At 39.9% G+C, this 19,704-nt stretch overlaps 2 protein-coding genes across 2 annotated transcripts in view; both read left to right on the top strand.

Moving 5' to 3' along the window:
- Positions 1-2,397, top strand: part of prx (periaxin) — a 51,630-nt gene extending 49,233 nt beyond the window's left edge. Inside the window, exon 10 of the mRNA XM_068316762.1 lies at positions 266-2,397. Coding sequence (XP_068172863.1) covers positions 266-552 — 287 coding nt within the window. The 3' untranslated portion in view covers positions 553-2,397. The remainder of the gene's footprint in view (positions 1-265) is intronic.
- A 3,209-nt stretch (positions 2,398-5,606) lies between these two features.
- On the top strand, positions 5,607-18,646 carry si:ch211-14c7.2 (uncharacterized). Its single transcript, XM_068317739.1, has 6 exons — positions 5,607-5,939; positions 6,618-9,676; positions 11,682-11,881; positions 14,066-14,187; positions 15,598-15,712; positions 16,036-18,646. The coding sequence occupies exons 2-6, from the start codon at positions 7,117-7,119 to the stop codon at positions 16,150-16,152; spliced, it is 3,114 nt and encodes a 1,037-aa protein (XP_068173840.1). The 5' UTR covers positions 5,607-5,939; positions 6,618-7,116; the 3' UTR covers positions 16,153-18,646.
- The last annotated feature ends 1,058 nt before the right edge of the window (positions 18,647-19,704 follow it).

Genomic DNA, 19,704 nt, shown 5'->3' with positions numbered 1-19,704 from the left:
GTCATTGTTAGCAAAGATTGGATCTGACAAGTGTAAATTAACACATTATTTCCACAACAGAGATATGAGGTATAGACATTTATTTTTACAAATATTGCTGAGTTTTTCAGATTAATAAATCGTCTACTAGTGTTTCTTTATTATTAAAGAATAATATTATTCATATTATTAAAATTAATTATTCTCCTCCCCCTTGAGATTGTCACCCATCGTCACCTCTCTGTCATCTTTTTGCCTTTCCTTGTTTCTTCCTTTGCTTCCCCAGGTTTCTTGCAGATAACCCCAGAGGGCTCTCCCCAAGCCCAAAGGAAAGGAGAAGTGGGAGGTGAGGTTGATGTCTCAGGGTCTTTCTGCCTCCACCACACAAGTCTCGACTTCAAACCCCAAGAAACATCAGAAGAGCACCACGTTTTATCCTCAGAAGAAGGAACTGTCACCATGGTGACCAAGACCACCAAGATCACCCGACAAATGGTTACTTCTGAAATGCCAACAGGTGAGTCTTCGACAACTACAACAACTACTCACCAGGTATCGGACTTCAACTATTAAGGATGCTGTAATGAAATCTTAAATGTGTTTTTTATTCTTTTGTTTTGCTTTGGTGAGGTTGCAGTGTTTTTGTATGCTAAGCCTGCCATGTTGCAAACCTTGATCATGTAAAAGTCCATTATTTTATATTTTGATAGATGATAAGTATGAATTGAATGAAAACAAAGCAGTACAGTGTTGTTGTTTTATTTCATTTAAAATGTGATTATTTTTGTTATTTTTGAGTTCTGTTAGGTTAGTCTTACTTGTTTATCATATTTTGTTTGGTTTTGATGGTTTCATTCTAAATGTGAACATTTGGGATTGATAAAATATTTATTGTTTTTGTGTGTTCAAAATGGGCTGGAATGAATCAGTTATTCATGTCAACATTGATTTAACCATGATTTTAAGAAAAGTTCAAAATAATTCAGTTTTAACCACTACGCTCCAAAAAAATTATTATTTATGTAAATACAATTGTGTAATTCCCTTTTTGAAGCAGTATCCCTTGAATATAAAATGGAATTATTTTCATATTCACCAAAGTCAGGCGGAGGAATTATATTTTCTTACCTGATAAATTATTTTATTGACCTTGAAAAAAAGGTTTGACTGTTTGATATTTCAAGCTATTCTAGTTTTCTGCCCTAGTTTTATACTTTATGCATTTAGCTGGACCTGTTACCCAGAGTCAGACACAATGAGTGAGAAGGATACTCTGGATTATTTACTGCTGTTGGGATCAAACCTGTGACCTTCTGCTCACAAGTTACCCTCAAAAATGTATGCCACGCTGCTGCTTTTTTTTTTTCATGTTTTTAACTGTACACTGCCTGACACCACTGTACATTTTGTGAATGAAGTTTTAACTGCAAGATATACCCCTTCAAAAAAAAACCAACAGGCTCAGTGGACATTTGGAGATAAGGGTTACTGTTGACCTCAAGGTGATTGCAAGATTGCTAAAAATATAGCCTTTTATAGTTCTGTTAATATTGCTATAAGACTGATGGAACAGCCAAGGAAAAGTGAGCTTTCAACTGTTTTAAATGCTGTTGTACAACAAGAGGAAAAAGTCAAGGACAAGAGGACTAAGGCATGTTTTCTTTTTGACTAAAATGTCTTTATTAATCTGAGATTCCTTTGTTTATTTAATGATTTTTTTATATTACAGAAAAACTTTGAATATTGAAATAAGTAATGTCAGGTTAATAAACACATTTATTCTGCCTTTTTCCTTATTATATATGTGTGTGTTAAAGAATAAATTTCTTTGGAATAGAGGGAGAAAGGCCTTCTGCTGTATTTTATTGTATTTAGATATTTATTGTCTCTACATTGAGACATCTAAGTTTTATTTCCAAATACTTTCTATTTGATAAAAACTATTAACTATAACATGAAAATAGTTTTTTTCTAAACTACTGATTTACACTAATCATAGGAATTATCTTCAAAGATAACAGTTTTATAAAATACAACCTTGTGATGTACTATTTTTCCAGTGATTGAAAAGAAATTTAAGAATGAACACTTTTTACTTTAATTTGTTTACTAGGCTGGTAGAGGGAATGAAATTGTCTAATAAAATGCATGAAGAAATCCTGTCAAAATCTCTGCTGCAGTTTTTTTCTTTTTGTTTTTGTTGGGTTTTTTGGGTTGTTGTTTTTGGGGTTTTTCAGAAACAGCTTTGAACACATTGATAATTTTACAGGTTAATCAGGAGGAAACTTGAGATAAGTAACATAAGTTGAGTATTATGAATAGAAAAATGTGAAAATAAGAAATTTATTTCTGGTTCAACAGCATCCTTGATTTTCTAGCTAAAATGTTATAACAATAAAATATTATTCCCAAAATGAAGATTTGTATGATGTACTAGTCTTCAGAACAGTTTAATTCATCCTCAAAGTTACGATTATATTTTCTGAGATCATTTTCCACTCTAGCACACAGTTAGTCACATGCGTATAAATGTGGGTACAGGCCTGTAACACACACACACAGGGCCTGTAGGCATGCAAGTGATGGGGGAGGTAGGGGTTGTGCGCTCAATTAGCAGCTTATAAAGGGAATGGTGCCTTGCTCAAGGGCACCTCTTCAGTGCTCAGGTGGTGAACTGGCACTTCTCCAAAATATTTCCTACAACTTGCCGAATTAGAATAATAATAATAATAATAATAATAATAATAATAATAATAATAATAATAATAATAATAGACCTTTATTGTCCCACAGTGGGGAAATTTGTGCGATCGTGGCAGCAGGGGGGGGGGTCAAACATAAATAGTTAAATAATATACATACATATTAACATCTGCAACATATGAAATTTACATATTCACATATTGGGAACATATTAACATATATCATATCATATTATCTGAATGTAATGGAATGGAATGAATGGACACAAGACATATAAATATAAATGTTGAGTGGTATTTGTGAATTTTCATATTATATCATCATTATTGGTTCACTATCTGACTGACTTTTCCCTGTACCATAATTTCAAATTTATAACTAAAACATAACTTATAAAAATGCTGCTGGTCATATATTTTTGTCAAATTCACGATGCAAATCAAATACTTATTTTATGATTGGATGAAACTTCACTGAGGTAAACGTGAAATGTCAGACTCTTCTACATTGAATAGTTACTAATTTGTGTATAATATTGGCAACACAACAAACATTACAGTTTGCCACACTATTGATTTACATGTATTCCTGACAGCATTCGGCAGGGAAGCAAAGGGACAGCATAGCAAAGAACTCATTCCCACATTGTGAAAAGATTAAGTCTCAAAAACACAAATACATGACAGATTTTGTCTGTGGATTAGAGAAGAAAAGCACATGGATGAGTCCTTGAAGAAGGAGAAATTCATCAACAACGCATACCAGTGCATGACGTCTTCCCTTTGTGTGTGTGTGTGTGTGTGTGTGTGTGTGTGTGTGTGTGTGTGTGTGTGTGTGTGTGTGTGTGTGTGTGTGTGTGTGCTCTCAATCTATTTATCTACTCCTGTGACGATGCTGTGCAACGTGGACGACAAGGGTGACTGTGAGAAGCGATTACTGCTGTATGAGGAGCAAACAGTGCCACACAGCTGTGGGAGGTTAGAAGCAAGTGACTGCAGTGTCACCAGCTGATTCCTGTTTTCAGCTGATTCATCAGATATTACAAATAATGTTAGATCTGAGTAATGTTGATTATGATTGAGCATATAAATGTCTTAATATTAGTAATATTTTAATATCTTACTTCATCATTTCAGGGTTCGGTCAGATCCTGTTCTGTCAGATCTTGAAAGTGCCTTCCTTAAATTGCATGGTCCTAAAACATTATTACAAAAGAGGCATGTGCAGGTGGTCCTCAAGATATGAGCATTTGTACACACAAACAACCGCCCATATCCAACTACTGCAGTTCCTCTTTCTGCCACAACTGTTTGGGTTATTGCTAAGCAGCGTAACATTAACACCCCATATTAAGATCAGCAAATATTAGACCAAGTGAACAATTTGCTCTGATGTCGGATTTGTCCTGTCATTTGCAGCATTTCATCCTCCTTTAATCCAGGACTACCTGTGCACAAAATCCAAATATTAAAAAATGTTTGTATGACACTGTCATATCATCAGTGAAATATATTCCAAACACTGCATATGACTTCAATCCATTTGGGCCCTGTGCTCCAGGAAGCATGGGAAGGATGGCGGTCTCCATGGAAGGGGACACCTAGAAGAATTGTGGGTGTCAGTCCATGTAGTTGCACAGAGTCATTATCAACAAGGCAGTCACAGACTGCAACATCCCGCAACACCCCTGAATTCAAAGCGCAGTGGCTCTTAACCTTGTTGGAGGTACTGAACCCTGCCGGTTTCATATGCTCACTCACCGAAACATTATTTAGTTTAAAAAAAAATCTTTCCTTTTTTTCAAATTTTAAGACATAAGTACAGTATTTTCCGCACTATAAAGCGCACTAGATTATAAAATGCATCTGAGAACTCATATTCAATGAATGGTCTATTTTAAAACTTTTTTCATTTATAAGGCACATGGGATTATAAGAAATTGAGAAAAATAAAAGCTTTTAGGTGTGGAAAATACTGTATATGTTTTACTGGTGTATTTAATGAATTGTGCATCAATTTCACCTTTTTCAAAGAACAAAACCAAGACAGTGCATTAACTGACATGAAATGACCTACCTGCAAATCAGTGTGACTTCTGCTGTTGTTACTGAGAGACCAGTTCAGATATGTGTGGCTTCACCTTGACAAGTGCTACTCTTATGACATTTTCACAGCAAAGTCTGTACATTTGTTTTCCATGCAGTTTAAGGAAGTGTTTCTCTATTTCTTCCAGTGTGAGACTACAGTTCCTCAACTTGACATTGCAAATCATGCAGAACGCTGAACATGCATGCATGCAGAACATGTACATTCACGTTGCACACATTCATCCGACCACTTTCTTTTTCTGCTCAACATAGTTACTATGAATTAAAATATTCATAAAAACACCCGACACATCGGGTGTTTTTGCCGAACCCAGGTTAGGAACCACTGCGCCAGCGCATTGCGGGGGGCTACTTTAAACAGAGAACACAGAGAACATACTTCACATAGACAGGAATCAAATCTACAACCGTCTTTCGGAGTTTTCCCCGCCTCACGCCCAAAGACAAGCACGAATACGCTCCAGCTCCCCGCGACCTGGGCCGGCGGATGAAGCGGGTCTACAAAATAAATGAATGAATGAATGAATGATTTGCACTACATATGATTTATAATTTAGTTTTTTTTCACATTTTGAAAAAAAAGTGATTTTACAAAAACATTCATAAGTGAGGCATAAAAAACAATATTTTCAGATTCTTTTTTTTTTTTTTTTTTAATCTTTCCTTTTGACATTAACAGCCCTCCATACATTTCCGGTCCCCTCACCCCCCCCCCCCCCTTGTCTCTGTGGCACGAATCATCCCTCCTATAGGTGAGTGGGCTGCAAGTCAAATGAGCTCTCCGTCATCCTCCGCGCTGAACAGACCCGAGGCTACTGCGGTAAGATGCGGCGGCGCACGATGCCGACCAGCGCTGGATGAGATGATGCGCAATGGCCGAACGAAGGGGAATACAGAGCGAAATAAAAAAAATTCACCGTGATGTCTAACTCTGATTTACACGATGGGACAGACCTGAACGCACGTTTGAATAATCTGTAGCGCTGAATCTCCAGGCCGACTGGTTGGACGTGTTAGATCCCGCTGAAGGATGCTCCGGAGGGACGATTGAATCGCCTTCGCCTGTCAACAGCTAAGGCAGCATAGAGACATCAAGTGAATGACACTGGATTCACATCCTGAGCTGGAGTCTCTGTGGAACCGAATGAGGTGAGATACAATGAAAACGTTGAAGGCATCCCATTCAGGTCAGTGGGATGGGGGATACTGGGTCCAGTGTGTGGTTTGATGTGGTTCATCTCCATCACAGCGGGAGGCTGTGGTGTCTCATATTCCTGACTCATGCTTTTTTCAGCTGCTTATGTTTATTTTGTCACTGAGTAAATCCTGTAAACTGTGTAGACATGAGAACTGAATTGATAGATTATGGGCACCTGTACCCAGTCTGACACCATTTGATGATTCTGTTTGGCTGATGCAACAAATACTCTAATCTACAGCACAATGGACGTGGCGTGAATGTATAATTTAATTTGAAACAGCCTGCTTTTGTGTGAGGAATATGAGGAGAAGCCTCTTGGATTTGTACCAAACTCACCCCCTCCCTTATCTAACGGATAGATGTAAAAGAAAGGGAAACAAATACACTTCTCTGTGTGGAAATGAAACAGCTCACTTCATAATTTCATTAACCTTGTCTTTATATCTGTAATTCCTCTGCCCTAACTACCCTCTTAATAATTAGTCAGATAAAGTAAATTTAATTAAGACACCTCCCGGCAGTTTTTTTAAACTATTTTATGATATCGAACAATAAACTGCTGCGCTAACCCATCCCATTCTACCCATTAGTCTTTCATTTTCTTGCTTTGTTCCACCCCTCTACAGGTTGTTCTGTGTCATCTGAATTGATCCTGGATACCAACAAGGTGGGCAGTGGAGTCCTGGTGACAGCTTGACTTGGTGCCCATCTGGAGGAGAACAAACTTCTCATTATACTCTATTATCAGCTGACAACTTAACATTTGACCCATCTGTCAGAGACTCTCTAATGTAAGGAGGAAAAAGGAGGAACAGGACACAATTACACATTGGTGTCTGGAAAACAAGATTTTCTCTTTTTTTTTTTGTCCTTGTTCCAGAACTCAGATGTGGTCAGAATGAACTGTTAAGATATGGACTAAGCAAGAGAGTCAAACCTCTCTTGCACTGTCAAGTATTTCAGTTGTTTTAATAATGCATAGTGTATTTTTTCCATACTCATTTTTTAACTTTGAGCCATCTGGCTTGGAATCCAGAAACGGCTCCTGATCGTGCCAACATTGCCTTCCACCTAACAGGCTTCATGTTAATAACGAATAAGAGAGGACACGGCTATATGACATAGATGAGGCCCACAACAGCCACCATGCTCCAACAGAACAACAACAACAACTACCCCTGCCTGAACATATCAGCCTCTACTCGGGAGATTCTACAGAAGTGCTCCAAAGCCTCTCTACCCTTACCAAGTCGACTGGAGCTGGGTCTTGGTGACCTGCCGCTAATCCGGGGCCTCAGAGCTTGGGCCCTGTGTTCCAAGAACCGCAGGAAGAGTGGTGGTCCCCTTGGTGGGGGGCAAGCACCCACGGCTCCTCCTGCAGGACACAGGGACTCGACTTCCTGCCTCAGACCTGCAGATGTATACCTGAGTGGGGAGTGGGGTCGCATGGGGTACAGGCATCCTTTGGGGCTGAATGGTGGGCAGGCTGGAATCGGAGCTTTAGTAACAGTTGCTACTCTGAAGACGTCAGAAGGTACTGGCAAGACGCAGACTCAATGCCTCTTCCTCCAAACTGAGAAAGGGAGTTGTTTGTACCCCACAACTAAGCCTGATTCTGGTGTGATTTCCAGTACCAGCTCCAGTGTGGTTGGGGGATGGCTGAGAGGCAAAACAGGAGGAGGAGGCAGAAACACCCCAGGTGGGAGGAGGGACCATGGTCTAACCTCGCCAGCACAGACTGGAGCAAACCGGGTTAGAGTGCGATCTGGCCGGAGATGGAGGAAGTCCTGCAATGCTGCAGGCTGGGAGAAAACAGGCGTGAGCAGAGAAAGGCAACAAAGCAGCAGGGAGGATCATGCTGGAGGAATCATTCTGGAAGAATGGCAGGAAGAGCAAGACAAAGGAGGACCAGGCAGTAAACAGTGTCCCAGCGGGCAGCCGGACATCGGAAGAGTGAGACATGAAAAGGAGGGAGCAAGCCCCAGATCTTGCCATAATGCTTCTCCAAGAACTAGTATTCAGACAGAAAGGGGAGCACAGAGGAGGGAAAGCTACGAGGGAGGTGAAAGTCCAGGAGGAGGCGTTCCAAACAGGCTGAACAGCGAGTTAAAAGGAATGAGAAAGGAGAGGCAAAGGAATGAAGAGGAGGAGAAGGGATGCCACCGTTTGTTGGAGTCCTCAAACTCTGTTTTGACTGTACTAAATCGTGACCTAGAATATAACAGCTTTCAACCAGAATCCCAGAGCAGCCATGACATCAGAGGAGCTGAGAACGAGGACATGAAGACACAAACTTCTCATGACAAGAACATCTCTCTGGAAAGAGAAGAGGATGCAAAGCTTGGGGTTATGGAGATACATCCAAACAATGATTCCATTCATGGCCAACCTGAACAGGTGATGGACGTCTGTTCAACTAGACAAAACAGAAACTTTGATGACAGGAAACCAAGTAAAAACCCATGTGAACGAACTGCAGCTAATGTAGAAGGATTTTCTGATTGTATAGAGAAACATCAGGATTCAGAGAGAGACATGAAGAGTGTGGGTGGTGTGGACGGATGCATCATTAACACAACTAAATTCTCTAGTGTATCTGAGTGCTGTGAAGGTGTCTCTGTCTCTACTTGTCCTGTCCAAGTCAGCACTGCAGTGTTCCCGTTGCCCTCCCTTCCTGTAGATGGCAGCACATGGAATGCTGACCATGAGATAAGCATCGTCTTGGGAGAGCAAGCGAGCAACACGGAGTATCACCTTAAAGGGCATCAGGTAGCAGACAGTGGGATTGTGGGTAAAGAAGAGCTGAACTGTGTGTCTGATGTCAACAACACTGTGAACAACAATGGAAAACTTCTATTCCTTAAAAATGTTGAAAAAACGAGCCAGGAGGAGAAAGATGGTTCACCTTCTCCTCTGAATGACACAGATCACACTGTCTTAGATGACGATGGCAGGATCACAACAGAGAACGAATGCAGTACAACTGAGCTTTATGGAACAGAGAAGAGAGATGAGCTGCAGACGGGAAATGGAATAGAGGAGTCAAAGGAAGAGAATATAGAGCAGAGAATAAATTATGAGGAAGGGGGTGAAGCTCTGGTGCTCCTGGGAAGGGAATACGCCTGCATGGAGCTGGAAGTTGGTGATGGTAAAGGTGATGAGAATGACAGTACCACCTGGGAAGATGTTAGTAAGGACATTGTGCAAAGTTCTGCACTAAAAGATGCCTGGATGGAGACTATATATGAATGCGTGGGGAGGAGGAAAGATCCAGGAGGCACTTCTGAACATACAAGTATCACCCATGTCAGCGCAAATGGAGAGAGCAGCTCTAACTTCATCTATTTTTGCTTTGCTGATCCGTCTACCGCTCCTGGCCTCCCAGTGGCTCATCCTGCCCCTTCTTTGCCCCCACTGGGATCCATGGCAGCCAGCCTGCCCTGTTCAGAGGAGAAGGAGGAAGGGGTCACTGTGACGACGGGGGACAAGGAAGAAGGCCGGGAAAGGAAAGGTAGAAACAGGAGAGAGCTGGAGGATCAGGGAGAGGAGGAGAGGGGCTGCACTGTGGCCAGTGAGGAGAACGAGGATGAATTTGGAGTATTCATACAGGCAGAGGGGGAGCCGTCCTGGAGCGAGGGGTCCACCATGTCTGCCTCAGTGCCTTATGGAAGCAGAGCTAGTGTTGGTGAGTTTCATAGCTCAGTTTGCCTCTGTCTGTTTTTGCTGGCAGGTCTTCTTCTCTCTGTCACTTCCTTCTAATAAGTTTCTCCTCCTTTAGGGAGCTTTAGAAAGCTTGCTTTTGGGATTTCCTTTGACTAAAGATAGAGGATCTTCACTTTAGGTTCACGAGGTACAGCTCATTAAATGGAATCAGAAGTAAAGCTATCTTTTAATGAAACTGCAGCTGCAGAGAAACACATCACTGCTTCATATGTTGTTTCTGAGGCGCTGCAGAGTATTAGTGCATTTTTAACCTTTTGTACAGTTTGTACAGTTTAGAAATGGCTTAACAACCACTCTGTTTGGAAGGGATTTACCACTGGTTTTCAACCATTCATACTTTATGATAAAGTAAAATATGAATATATTTTCCAGTTATACAGATAATTTACTGCTACAGTTCTAATATGAAGCAATAAAAAAATCACTAATGCTTCTCTACCAACAAATATTTAATAACAAATAATAGTGTAGTATCACGCAGAATAGGTATTGTTGACTTCATCTGGATTCATCTCTTTTCTAGCAAGATGAAGTGCTTTAAACTCACTTTAATTTGCACCACTCACTGGTGGCTGCTTCTTCACGGCGCCCAAGGCTCATGGGTATCGTTGTAATTAGACCAACGCACCGTGACCAAACGACAAACAAACGCTGGGGATAATTCAAACTGTTAGCCATGACATTAGAGAGGCACAATGTATGTCTGGCCAAGTTGATGAATAGAGCCAAAGTGCTTACAATAACTTTTAGTGCAGCGTCTACACAGTAGGTGGCAGTGGACATGTTCCACAAGGGTTCTCAGAAGAGTGAACAATTTTTTAACAGAACCAGATTTAGACCTGTGAAAATTACAACATCCATCTTTGCTCAGAAGAAATTACTTACTGGTTGGTAGGGGGAAAAAACGTCATGTAGGTCATTTTGGTTTCATTTGCGGTGATCTAAAGATATTCCAGTCATTCTGGCTAATCAACAGGACACATACATTTTTGATGTACATTTTTGCACATCTTCTGATTCATTTTATTAATTCCCATGATGGCCAGTTGAAGGCAGAAGTATTTGTTTTGAATCTAGTTCAACCATCCCACTAAATGTACTCAAGTCTCAAGAGTCTGGTAGTCTGGTTCATAAATCATGAGAATCCACTGGCTGACTACAATATAAAAACACGCTTCTAAATCTAAATAAAGCACAACATGTTCTGTGATTTGCTGTAAGACTACATTTATGGACCCTAAAATGTTTTGTCTTTAAGTTAGTGAACCTTTTATAGTTTTTTCACTGAAGCACTGAATGAGGATGAAAACACAACTGAGTAAAGAACAAAATTAGTTTTACAAAATCACTTTTTAATAATCTTGTGATAATCAGGGAGATTTGTTTTTTGCCTACTTTTGCCCTGCAGTAAAAATGAGAATACAGTCTGTCCTGACCTGAATTCCTGACTGATCTCTCCGTACATGGTATTAATCATTCAAAGCTGGGTTAAGTGAGGGAGGAGGAGGAGGAGGAGGAAAACAGGGCCTGGAACTCTAAGCCCCTTTTAGCTTCAGGTTCTAGAGCAGCAGCTACAAGAGAAAGTCACACAAACACATCTACGCACCAGAGTGCGTCTGATGAACACATCATGCAAAGTCTGAGTTATGACAGGTAATGTGGGGCGAGAAGGCTGCAGGCGACAAAGTGAGACAAACGTTCACTGCGAGATGTCACAGCGTGACACAAAGATTCCAGGTACAGCGAGTAACTTTTCAGCAACAGCGGGTGTGTATGTTTAGAGCAACAGATGATCTAAAAATACACAAACATTCACCAGGTTTATCTGTTATAAAATCAAATAGCAAGTCTTTAACCTGTAAATAAGTGAGTTTGTGCTGTGTGTGTGTGTATGTGTGTGTGTGTGTGTGTGTGTGTGTGTGTGTGTGTGTGTGTGTGTGTGTGTGTGTGTGTGTGTGTGGAAACAGCACATGGACATAACGCCATCAGCAGAGAGTCGACCCACTGGACACCAGGCTGGACCGGCAGCTCGTTCCACCAACCAGACGACGCCTGGACAGCCTTTCCTCAGGATTCATCCGATGACCACCGAGATGTCGTGGGACAGTGGTGGCCAACCAGCTCTGTGGAGGAGGGCAAAGACAGGATCCTGGCCAATCAGAATCTGGTAGGTTGTACTATCTTGCTTTATCTCTCTAAGATGGTTTAAAAGAGAGAACACAAACTAGAAACTCACTATCAGGTCATTCTGTTTCTCTGAGAGTTCTTTGGATTGTTATAGTTTATTTGCACTGGCGTTTACTGGCTATGAATTGTTTACTGCTGCTGTTCAACAAACCTGTGATGCTGATTGTGTTCCAAGATTTACTTGTGGAATTATTGAGTCTTTATATTTGTTGGATGAAATACAACCAGAACTCATCTTTCTAATCCCACATGTTCATCTTCTGCATCAAATTAAGGACGACATGACCCACAATACTTCTTAACTGTTCTGAAGTTCTTAATACTTTGATTTATAAAATCTTCAGGTTTTAAAACCATGCAAGACGAATGAATTACGATGCAATAATTTTACTCCAAAACAATTTTGTTTGATGTCATGAATATCAGTGGTGGGTGATCTGGACAAAAAATATCAGTCATTTCTAAAAAAAAAAAAAAAAAAAAAAATTTGTTTCGCATTTGCAACTTTAACACAGCAGTGCGTCAAACACTGTTGTGGAAACACAAACTCCTGTTCATGTTACATCAGCTTGTAGTGTTGAGTCATTTGTCCTGTCAGCATAGCCATCTAATTGGTGACGTTACTCCTCTGGTATATTGACATAAAGAGAATCTATGTAGGTATGTGATGTTTGAATCATAGTTAGAAAATAATGAACACCACAGCCTGTGTGATTCACCTGAAAATGAGATACTGATGGCTTTCAAATCAATCACAATATCCAATGGACATACGGAATTAGTTTTGTAACCTTCACTGATTGCTTCACTGATCTTAGGATAAAACCGTCACTGTTTCTAATCAACCTGTTTTTATGTAGCAGCTAAAGGACACTTGTTGATCTAGTCAGGTTGTGGCCAACATTTTGTGTGTCAAATGTTACTTACAGCCTAAAACCAGCTCCAGGCGTCATTAGCTGTTCTCATTAAAACTTTATGTCAGTCAGTTTGCTGATCCAGATTTAGGAAGATCTCTTGGTCAAGTATCATTTGAAAATCCTGAGCCTCTATGTTGCTCATAGAGCAGTAGTACCCAACCCCCCAGGTCGTGGACCAGTACCAGTCTGTGTGTCAGTTGGTACTGGGAATGTACATGTATTGAGAAAAAATGTCTCCCCCTCAGCATCAGCTTGATTCTAGATTGTTTTTAAAGAATGAGTCTGACTTAACTGTTTTCAATCTGATATTGAGAATAAGATCCAAATGTGTCAGCTGTAAATGTAGATTCCCAGGGCAGCTACTAATGAAAGTAATTTACTTCTGAACCGAGGGGGTGAGGGATTGCTTATAAGTGAAATGTTGGTTTAATAAAACTGGTTCCTCTCCAACTTAGTGGCAGTACCATTCCACTGTATTCAGTATAGTTTCATCCGAGAAAATGAAGGCTTCCATTCCCATCAAGTCAACTTAGACCTTAAATGGTGCCAAAAGAGGCTCCCACACACAACCAAAATGGTTGGTTTTTTTCCCTGGGTGTATAGGTGCATTTTTCATTCATTCATTCATTTTCCTGACCGCTTCATCCGTTTTTGCGGGTCACAGGGAGCTGGAGCCTATCCCAGCTGTCTTAAAGCATGAGGCGGGGAAAATTCCATTGTACCTAGGTGTATTTTATGTTTAAAAAAATAAAAAGCAAAAGTTCATCCTCCTTGGTAAGTATGAATTTTTGTCCCAGTTTTCAGTCTTCTGTCACAATGGAAATGCAGCTCATCCTGATGTTTTTAGACTTTAACAACTCACATGAAAGAAGACTTAGGTCTCAATATTTTTTTTCTGGAAAAAAAGAAAAGTTAAAAAGATGAAGGGAAAGGCAGTCTCCCTGTGGACATCAACTGCAGTGAGAAAATGTAAATGATGAATGAGCTCTGCCCAGAGCTGCAGTGAAGGAGAGTACTGAGAGAAAAGTATTTTGAAAGTTGTTTCATATGCTAAAAGCATCATGATGAGACCTTAAGAAGATCAAGCATTAGCCCCTGATGTGAACTGAAGAGAGACGCAAACAACTCTCTGAATTATGGATGAATCGTGTCTTGTGGGTGGCCTGTTTTTATTCTTCAAACCTATCATTTGAGAATTCTGCTCACTCCCTGGTGTAGCAGCTAATCATGTCTTGTCTCTCCTGTAGGTGGCTGTCGTTGTCGAAGCCTTCCCGTCGCTGCCTCCTGTGTCCTCAAGTGACCCCTGTGACCTTGATAGCGTTCCCACACTGACGCAGCTTCTCAAGGGCAAAGCCAGCCAGGACCAGGGGTAGGTGAAGCATCTCCGATGAGCCCAAAGTATTTCTGACTATACAGTGTGTAAACTGTTTTAACTTAAACCTCCAATTTACAATGGCGTATATTAGAGCCTGCAGAGAAAACCTGACCTGATTATGATCAATTGTGACGAAGATGACGTAAAGTACTATCTCATCTCATCTCATCTCGTCTCATCTCATTACATGGTGGCTTCAACATAAGTTCTTAAACAGTCACATGTCTGACTCTTATTCAGTGGTGTGCAGTCAGTGCCAGCAAGGCCTTCTCTGCTGGCTTAACATAACCAGAAACCATGATATTATTTATGATAAAAGTTAATTATACATTAATTCATTTTCTTAAACTAAACAAACTGTTAATTTTAATGATTTTATTAATAACGACATCATAACTGTTTAAGTTTTTTTTTTAAAAAGAGTATAATTATATACAGTGCGCCCTCGTTCTTTGCGGTTAATGATTCCAGGAACAGACTTGATCAGATGAGGAGGATGAGGTGGGACCAGTGTCATGGGGAGAAAGGTCAATGAGGAGTTCAAGATCTAAAATGAGTCATGGGCAAAAGCAAAGTGAACAGATGAAGTAGTACCAACTGGTTTATACAAAAACAAACTTGTCAATGTGGAAAGCAGAGTTGAGTATATGAAGATATTTGTTACAGGAGTAGCTGGTGGCTCTGCCCTGACTCAGTCAGGGTTCTTTTATTCATGGCATTTGCAGCTCTTTCAGTTACCTCTGTGTGTTTCATCCAAGCCAGAAGTGAGTTGGTTGAAAAAGAAACTGGTGGCAAAAATACTGCTGTCTAGTTCAGGGGGAGTAAGAAATGACGAGTAAGAATGAGGAAATAATCTTTGTAAATTTATCCACCAGGCAGATGGATGGATGGATGAATGGATGGATGGATGGATGGATGGATGGATGGATGGTTGAATGGATAGTTGACTACATTTTGTGAAACACTGTAAAACAAAGTAGTAACACAAACAACTAAATTTGGTTTACAGGTTATAAATTACTGGAACAATAACAAACTGATATCACATTGTACTGTACAATATGTCAAAATCAAAGTGGTTGCACTGGGCGATTATGGCCACCAGGTGGTCACTTTGGTGAACTGCAGGCATCAGTGGGAACAGAGCACGGTGTTTTTAATGGATCGTGTCTTAGCAGAACCATAAAAATCATCACAATTTTGGATCTTATGGTTCAACCAGCAAGAATTGTTGTAAAACTGATATTTGCATTTTGTTGTTCATTATTGTCAGTTTCGTGAATAAAAAACATGTCAATAAGTAGGTGTAGATGCAACACAGACAGTGTTACAGTATGTTTTATACTCTGTCACTTTGTTTACTGAATCATTTCTTCCTCTGTGTTTCCTTATTAAACCTTCTAGGCTGTTGGATAGTTTCCATGACTTGAACAAAATGATTTGCCAGCGATACAAGAGGGCTAACAGCGTGTCTTGTGATCTACTGCTGAAAACTTTACACCTAGTGCAGCCACAGTCTGTGAGTAAAGACTGATGTCATTCTTATTCATGCATGAAAACAAAAGCACATGATTTATGTCATACTGATTTTATGCACAGACCACACAGTGTTCCTAATAATCTTTAAAGTTGCTGTTTCTTTAAAATGTATTCCTCAATAAAGCCTTAATACAGCACAGCACATAAAATGATGGGATGGTGGGGCTTGAAATCTGGGTATCAACATGGTATTAGAAGATAAAAGTTATTTATTGTGTTAATTTTTATCTTTTTTTTCTAATGAATGAAGATAATTATTTTGTCATTTGTCTGAAAGCTTAGCAGGTGTTCTTTCCTTTACAGGCTTCTGGAGCAGCCAGTCTCCTCTCCCCTGGCCTCCCCTCAGCCAACCATCACGCTCAGAACGCCGGCGTCAAGCGACGGCTGTCATATGACTGCAACAGAAACGTCATAGAGTGACAATTCAGACTCGTGTTCACACAGATGGACTCTCTGCGCACTCCCTGGTTGTTTAAACGCGAGCCAACGTGAAGATGTAACCTGGATGACAGCAGATCCACACATTTACACAAGTCCTCTCCTCCCGCTCCTGTTGATGTACACTGGTGGAGTGTTTTCATTCCACATGCACCATCTTGTTCCCCATTTTCATTTTCCGTTCAGGAGTTTTTTCCTGTTTCTGGATTATACGAGAAAAGATTTTATATTGTAAATATAGTTGTAATTGTCTGTGTCAGAGCTGTTGTTTAGGCAGAATCTGTCTTTTGTTTTAATTCAATCTCAGTAGGTTAAGAAATTAGGTGAAACATGTTAGAAACTGATATCTCTGTCTTTTCCTTTCATAACTTATAACTTTGGGGCTTTAGTTTGCAGCTGAGATGTTATGTTTTCTAATAATTTTGAGATATTTAACTATGGCAAATCTGAGCATGTACGCAGCTTGTCTGCTGCATGGAAGAAATCTCATTGTTTTGGAGACACACTTCTTCTCTTCTCTTTTGATTTTACAAATATTGTTATCTGTAATATTATATCCTAGGCTGTGACTCAGCCAATGGCACAAGCTTTGCCTCAAAAGTTAGTAGAAATTATGTTGTTTTCACACCATGTGGAGATGGAGGAGAGCAACAGGAAGAAAATATTTGCATCAGAAAATCTGCACTTTGCTATAAGTTCTTGAACAGTTAGCAGCGTTTGTGAGCAATGGCTGCAAAACAGATATACAGTAGATTATTTGAAATTTTCACACATGAGCAATTAGTTATGGTGAAAAAAATCCTTTATGTTTGCCAATGGAGTAATTTTGCATTATTTAGAGCAGATGTGACAAATTAGAGGTTTTAGAAAACTTATATTTTATATGTAAAACCATAGAGCCACATGTCAAAATCACATTTTATTAGACAGACAGGATAGACATGCTGCTTGTTTTTGCTGTCACTCCATTAACATGATGGCTTGAATTCTTTTTCTTTTTTCTGGGAGTCTTTATTCAAACATGCTGTTCAATTTCACAGTTTCCCTTCCTAATGCTGCATGGAGGCCGGTACTTCTCTACAGAACTCGACATCAGCTGGATTCATGCTAAACTCATTTGACCTAGTTTCTTGTTTTTGAAGGATGCAGAGAAAAAAAAATCATGTGATCACACTGGAAAAATGTCTATCCTTTATTTAGCCAGGATGCTAAATGTGGGACCTGAAGTTGGGACCTGAGGCAATTTTTAATTTAAATTTTGTTTTGTTTACATTTTGCAAAATGATGCGTGTGCATTCATTGTGTATTTGTGACAGAAAAGCCAATAACAGAATTGAATCCTGATTATTTTGGTTACCATGAGAAACAAGATTGTCTTCCAGTTAGTGCCAACAGGAAAACCAATGAAAGTGCCGACGTTTACGGATGTGAAGCGGAAACATTCGGGAGGAAATGTCACCTCTGTTTTTCCAGTCTTTCTGTCTGACTTCCTGTTCGCCCCTCTCTCTCTCTCTCTCTCTCTCTCTCTCTCTCTCTCTCTCTCTCTCTCTGTCTCTCTCTCTCTCTCTCTCTCTCTCTCTCTCTCTCTCTCTCTCTCTCTCTCTCTCTCTCACACACACACACACACACACACACACACACACACACATCCAGTCCATGGGCAACACTTGAACCTTGCTGCCAATCAAAACAATATCTTTTTGATAATATTGTTCACATTATTGATTAGCAATGATGCACTCTGTATTGTTCATTTGGACATTGTGTACACAGGAGCCCAGGTTTATTTTGCTTTAGGTCTTACATTTGATTTGTCAACTCAATCATTTGTGATGACTCAAACAATCGTGTTCATCTGCCATTTGTGCAAATTCAAATTCATGACAAAGATTAATATTTTCTGATCTGTGGAAAGGAGGGAGACAAGTTTGTCACCTTGTTAGCCGATGTAATAAAAAGACAGTGTGGTGGATGACCACTTCCTCAAGAAGTGTGTGATGTTTCATTTTAAAATGCTTAAAATGGTGCCACAGGAAATCCACTGAGAGAGTAACTAAGTTGGAGCATTTCTCTGAATTTAGTGATTGAAATCTGATTGATTGAAGGTTGTTGTTGTTTTTTGGAGAATTATGTAAATCCTACCCAGTTATTTGGATTTGGAGTAAGGATGTAATTTTACAATTAATACAGATGAAAAATCCCCAAAATTAACTACATAAAACAGCATTCTTCTAACTTACACTGTTATAAAAAAGTGACAAAAAATGTCTTCCTATGTTTCTCATGTTAAGTTTGTGATGTTCCTTTCAGCCAGAACAGAAGTGAACAGAACAGAACCACAGCTGCCATGTTTCAAACAAAACTAAAAGAATTCATGTTTCTAAACACAAAGTACACTTCTTGCCTTAACAGCATGTTCCTTGTGTACCCTTAATGACTTGGGTCCTATTTAGAACAATGGTGCAAATAAAAATACCCTGCTAAAACATTCACAGATGAGAAAAATGATCCTGGCATCGTCCTTTCTTTTTTTCCACCTGCTTCTCAGGGGCTTTCAAGTATGCTTTTGTCGCCTTCCTTATTACAAACCAATACGATGCAACCCTGACATTATTTATACATATGCTACCAGTCATTTAAGAAAAGGAGGAATTCAAACAAACAATTTTGCAGACAGTTTAAAATTGTAGAAACCTGATCACAAATTAAACTGTAACACAGGATTACCTGGACCATCGCCCCGACTCACAGACTGAGAGTAAATCAGAGTAAAACACTGTACTGAGACTTTCTTATGGAACCAAGGTGCATTAATTCACTCATATCTGTGCAGACAGTAGAACATACAGCAAACTAAAAAGTTGCATCAAGCAGAAACAACTTTACATTGGAAGGTCAGGTGGTTTGTCTGCAGTGTTGCTCAATAAATTCCATTGAAGACTTTGGTTCATGTTTGAATGATAAGCCAACACCTCTCCTCGGTGAGACGGAGGAGCAACTCTCTGGTCCAGAAGGAGTTAATCTCCTTCACTGCTGAGTCAGAGCAGCTGCCTCCCTGCAGCACCACGATAACAGAGCTTTGTCCTCTGAGGTAAATAAAACAGGCCCATAGGCAGCAGGATGCCCTGACCTCAGTGTTAACACCACGTGAATACGCCTTCATTTACTTTAACATCACAACAAGGCAGCAGGAGAAAGTGACCGAGTGTGATCAGTGTGTTTTACTGTGTCTGATGCAACGTGAAGGTAAAACCCAGGTGACACTCCAGCACCTCAGGTAATCAGATCGGAGCAGCTGGAACGGACATTTCATTCACCAACAAATGGCATTTTGTTGACCGTGACGCTTTAGATTTGTGCAGATGTAGTGTTACTAGAAAACCTTCCTGTTTTGTGTTTTATCTGTGCTAAACTAACTTTGTATTTACAGCATAGATATCATTGTCAGTGTCCTGGAACTAAATTTTGGCAAGCATGTACATTAGGACATTTCCACAAATGTCTGATTTCATTTTACCGCCTCGTGTTCGGTTC

The sequence above is a fragment of the Antennarius striatus genome, chromosome 6 (genome assembly GCF_040054535.1).
Source record: "Antennarius striatus isolate MH-2024 chromosome 6, ASM4005453v1, whole genome shotgun sequence".
In the NCBI taxonomy this organism is placed as follows: domain Eukaryota; kingdom Metazoa; phylum Chordata; class Actinopteri; order Lophiiformes; family Antennariidae; genus Antennarius; species Antennarius striatus.
The sequence above is the reverse complement of the archived record's forward strand: the minus strand, read 5'-3'. Positions and strand labels throughout refer to the sequence as shown.

Excerpts from the sequence above, each read along its gene's own strand:
- si:ch211-14c7.2 (XM_068317739.1), top strand. The coding sequence starts at position 7,117 with ATGAGGCCCACAACAGCCACCATGCTCCAACAGAACAACAACAACAAC. Across the intron at positions 11,882-14,065 it reads TCCTGGCCAATCAGAATCTG|GTGGCTGTCGTTGTCGAAGC; the intron begins GTAGGTTGTACT and ends TCTCTCCTGTAG. Across the intron at positions 15,713-16,035 it reads ACCTAGTGCAGCCACAGTCT|GCTTCTGGAGCAGCCAGTCT; the intron begins GTGAGTAAAGAC and ends TTTCCTTTACAG.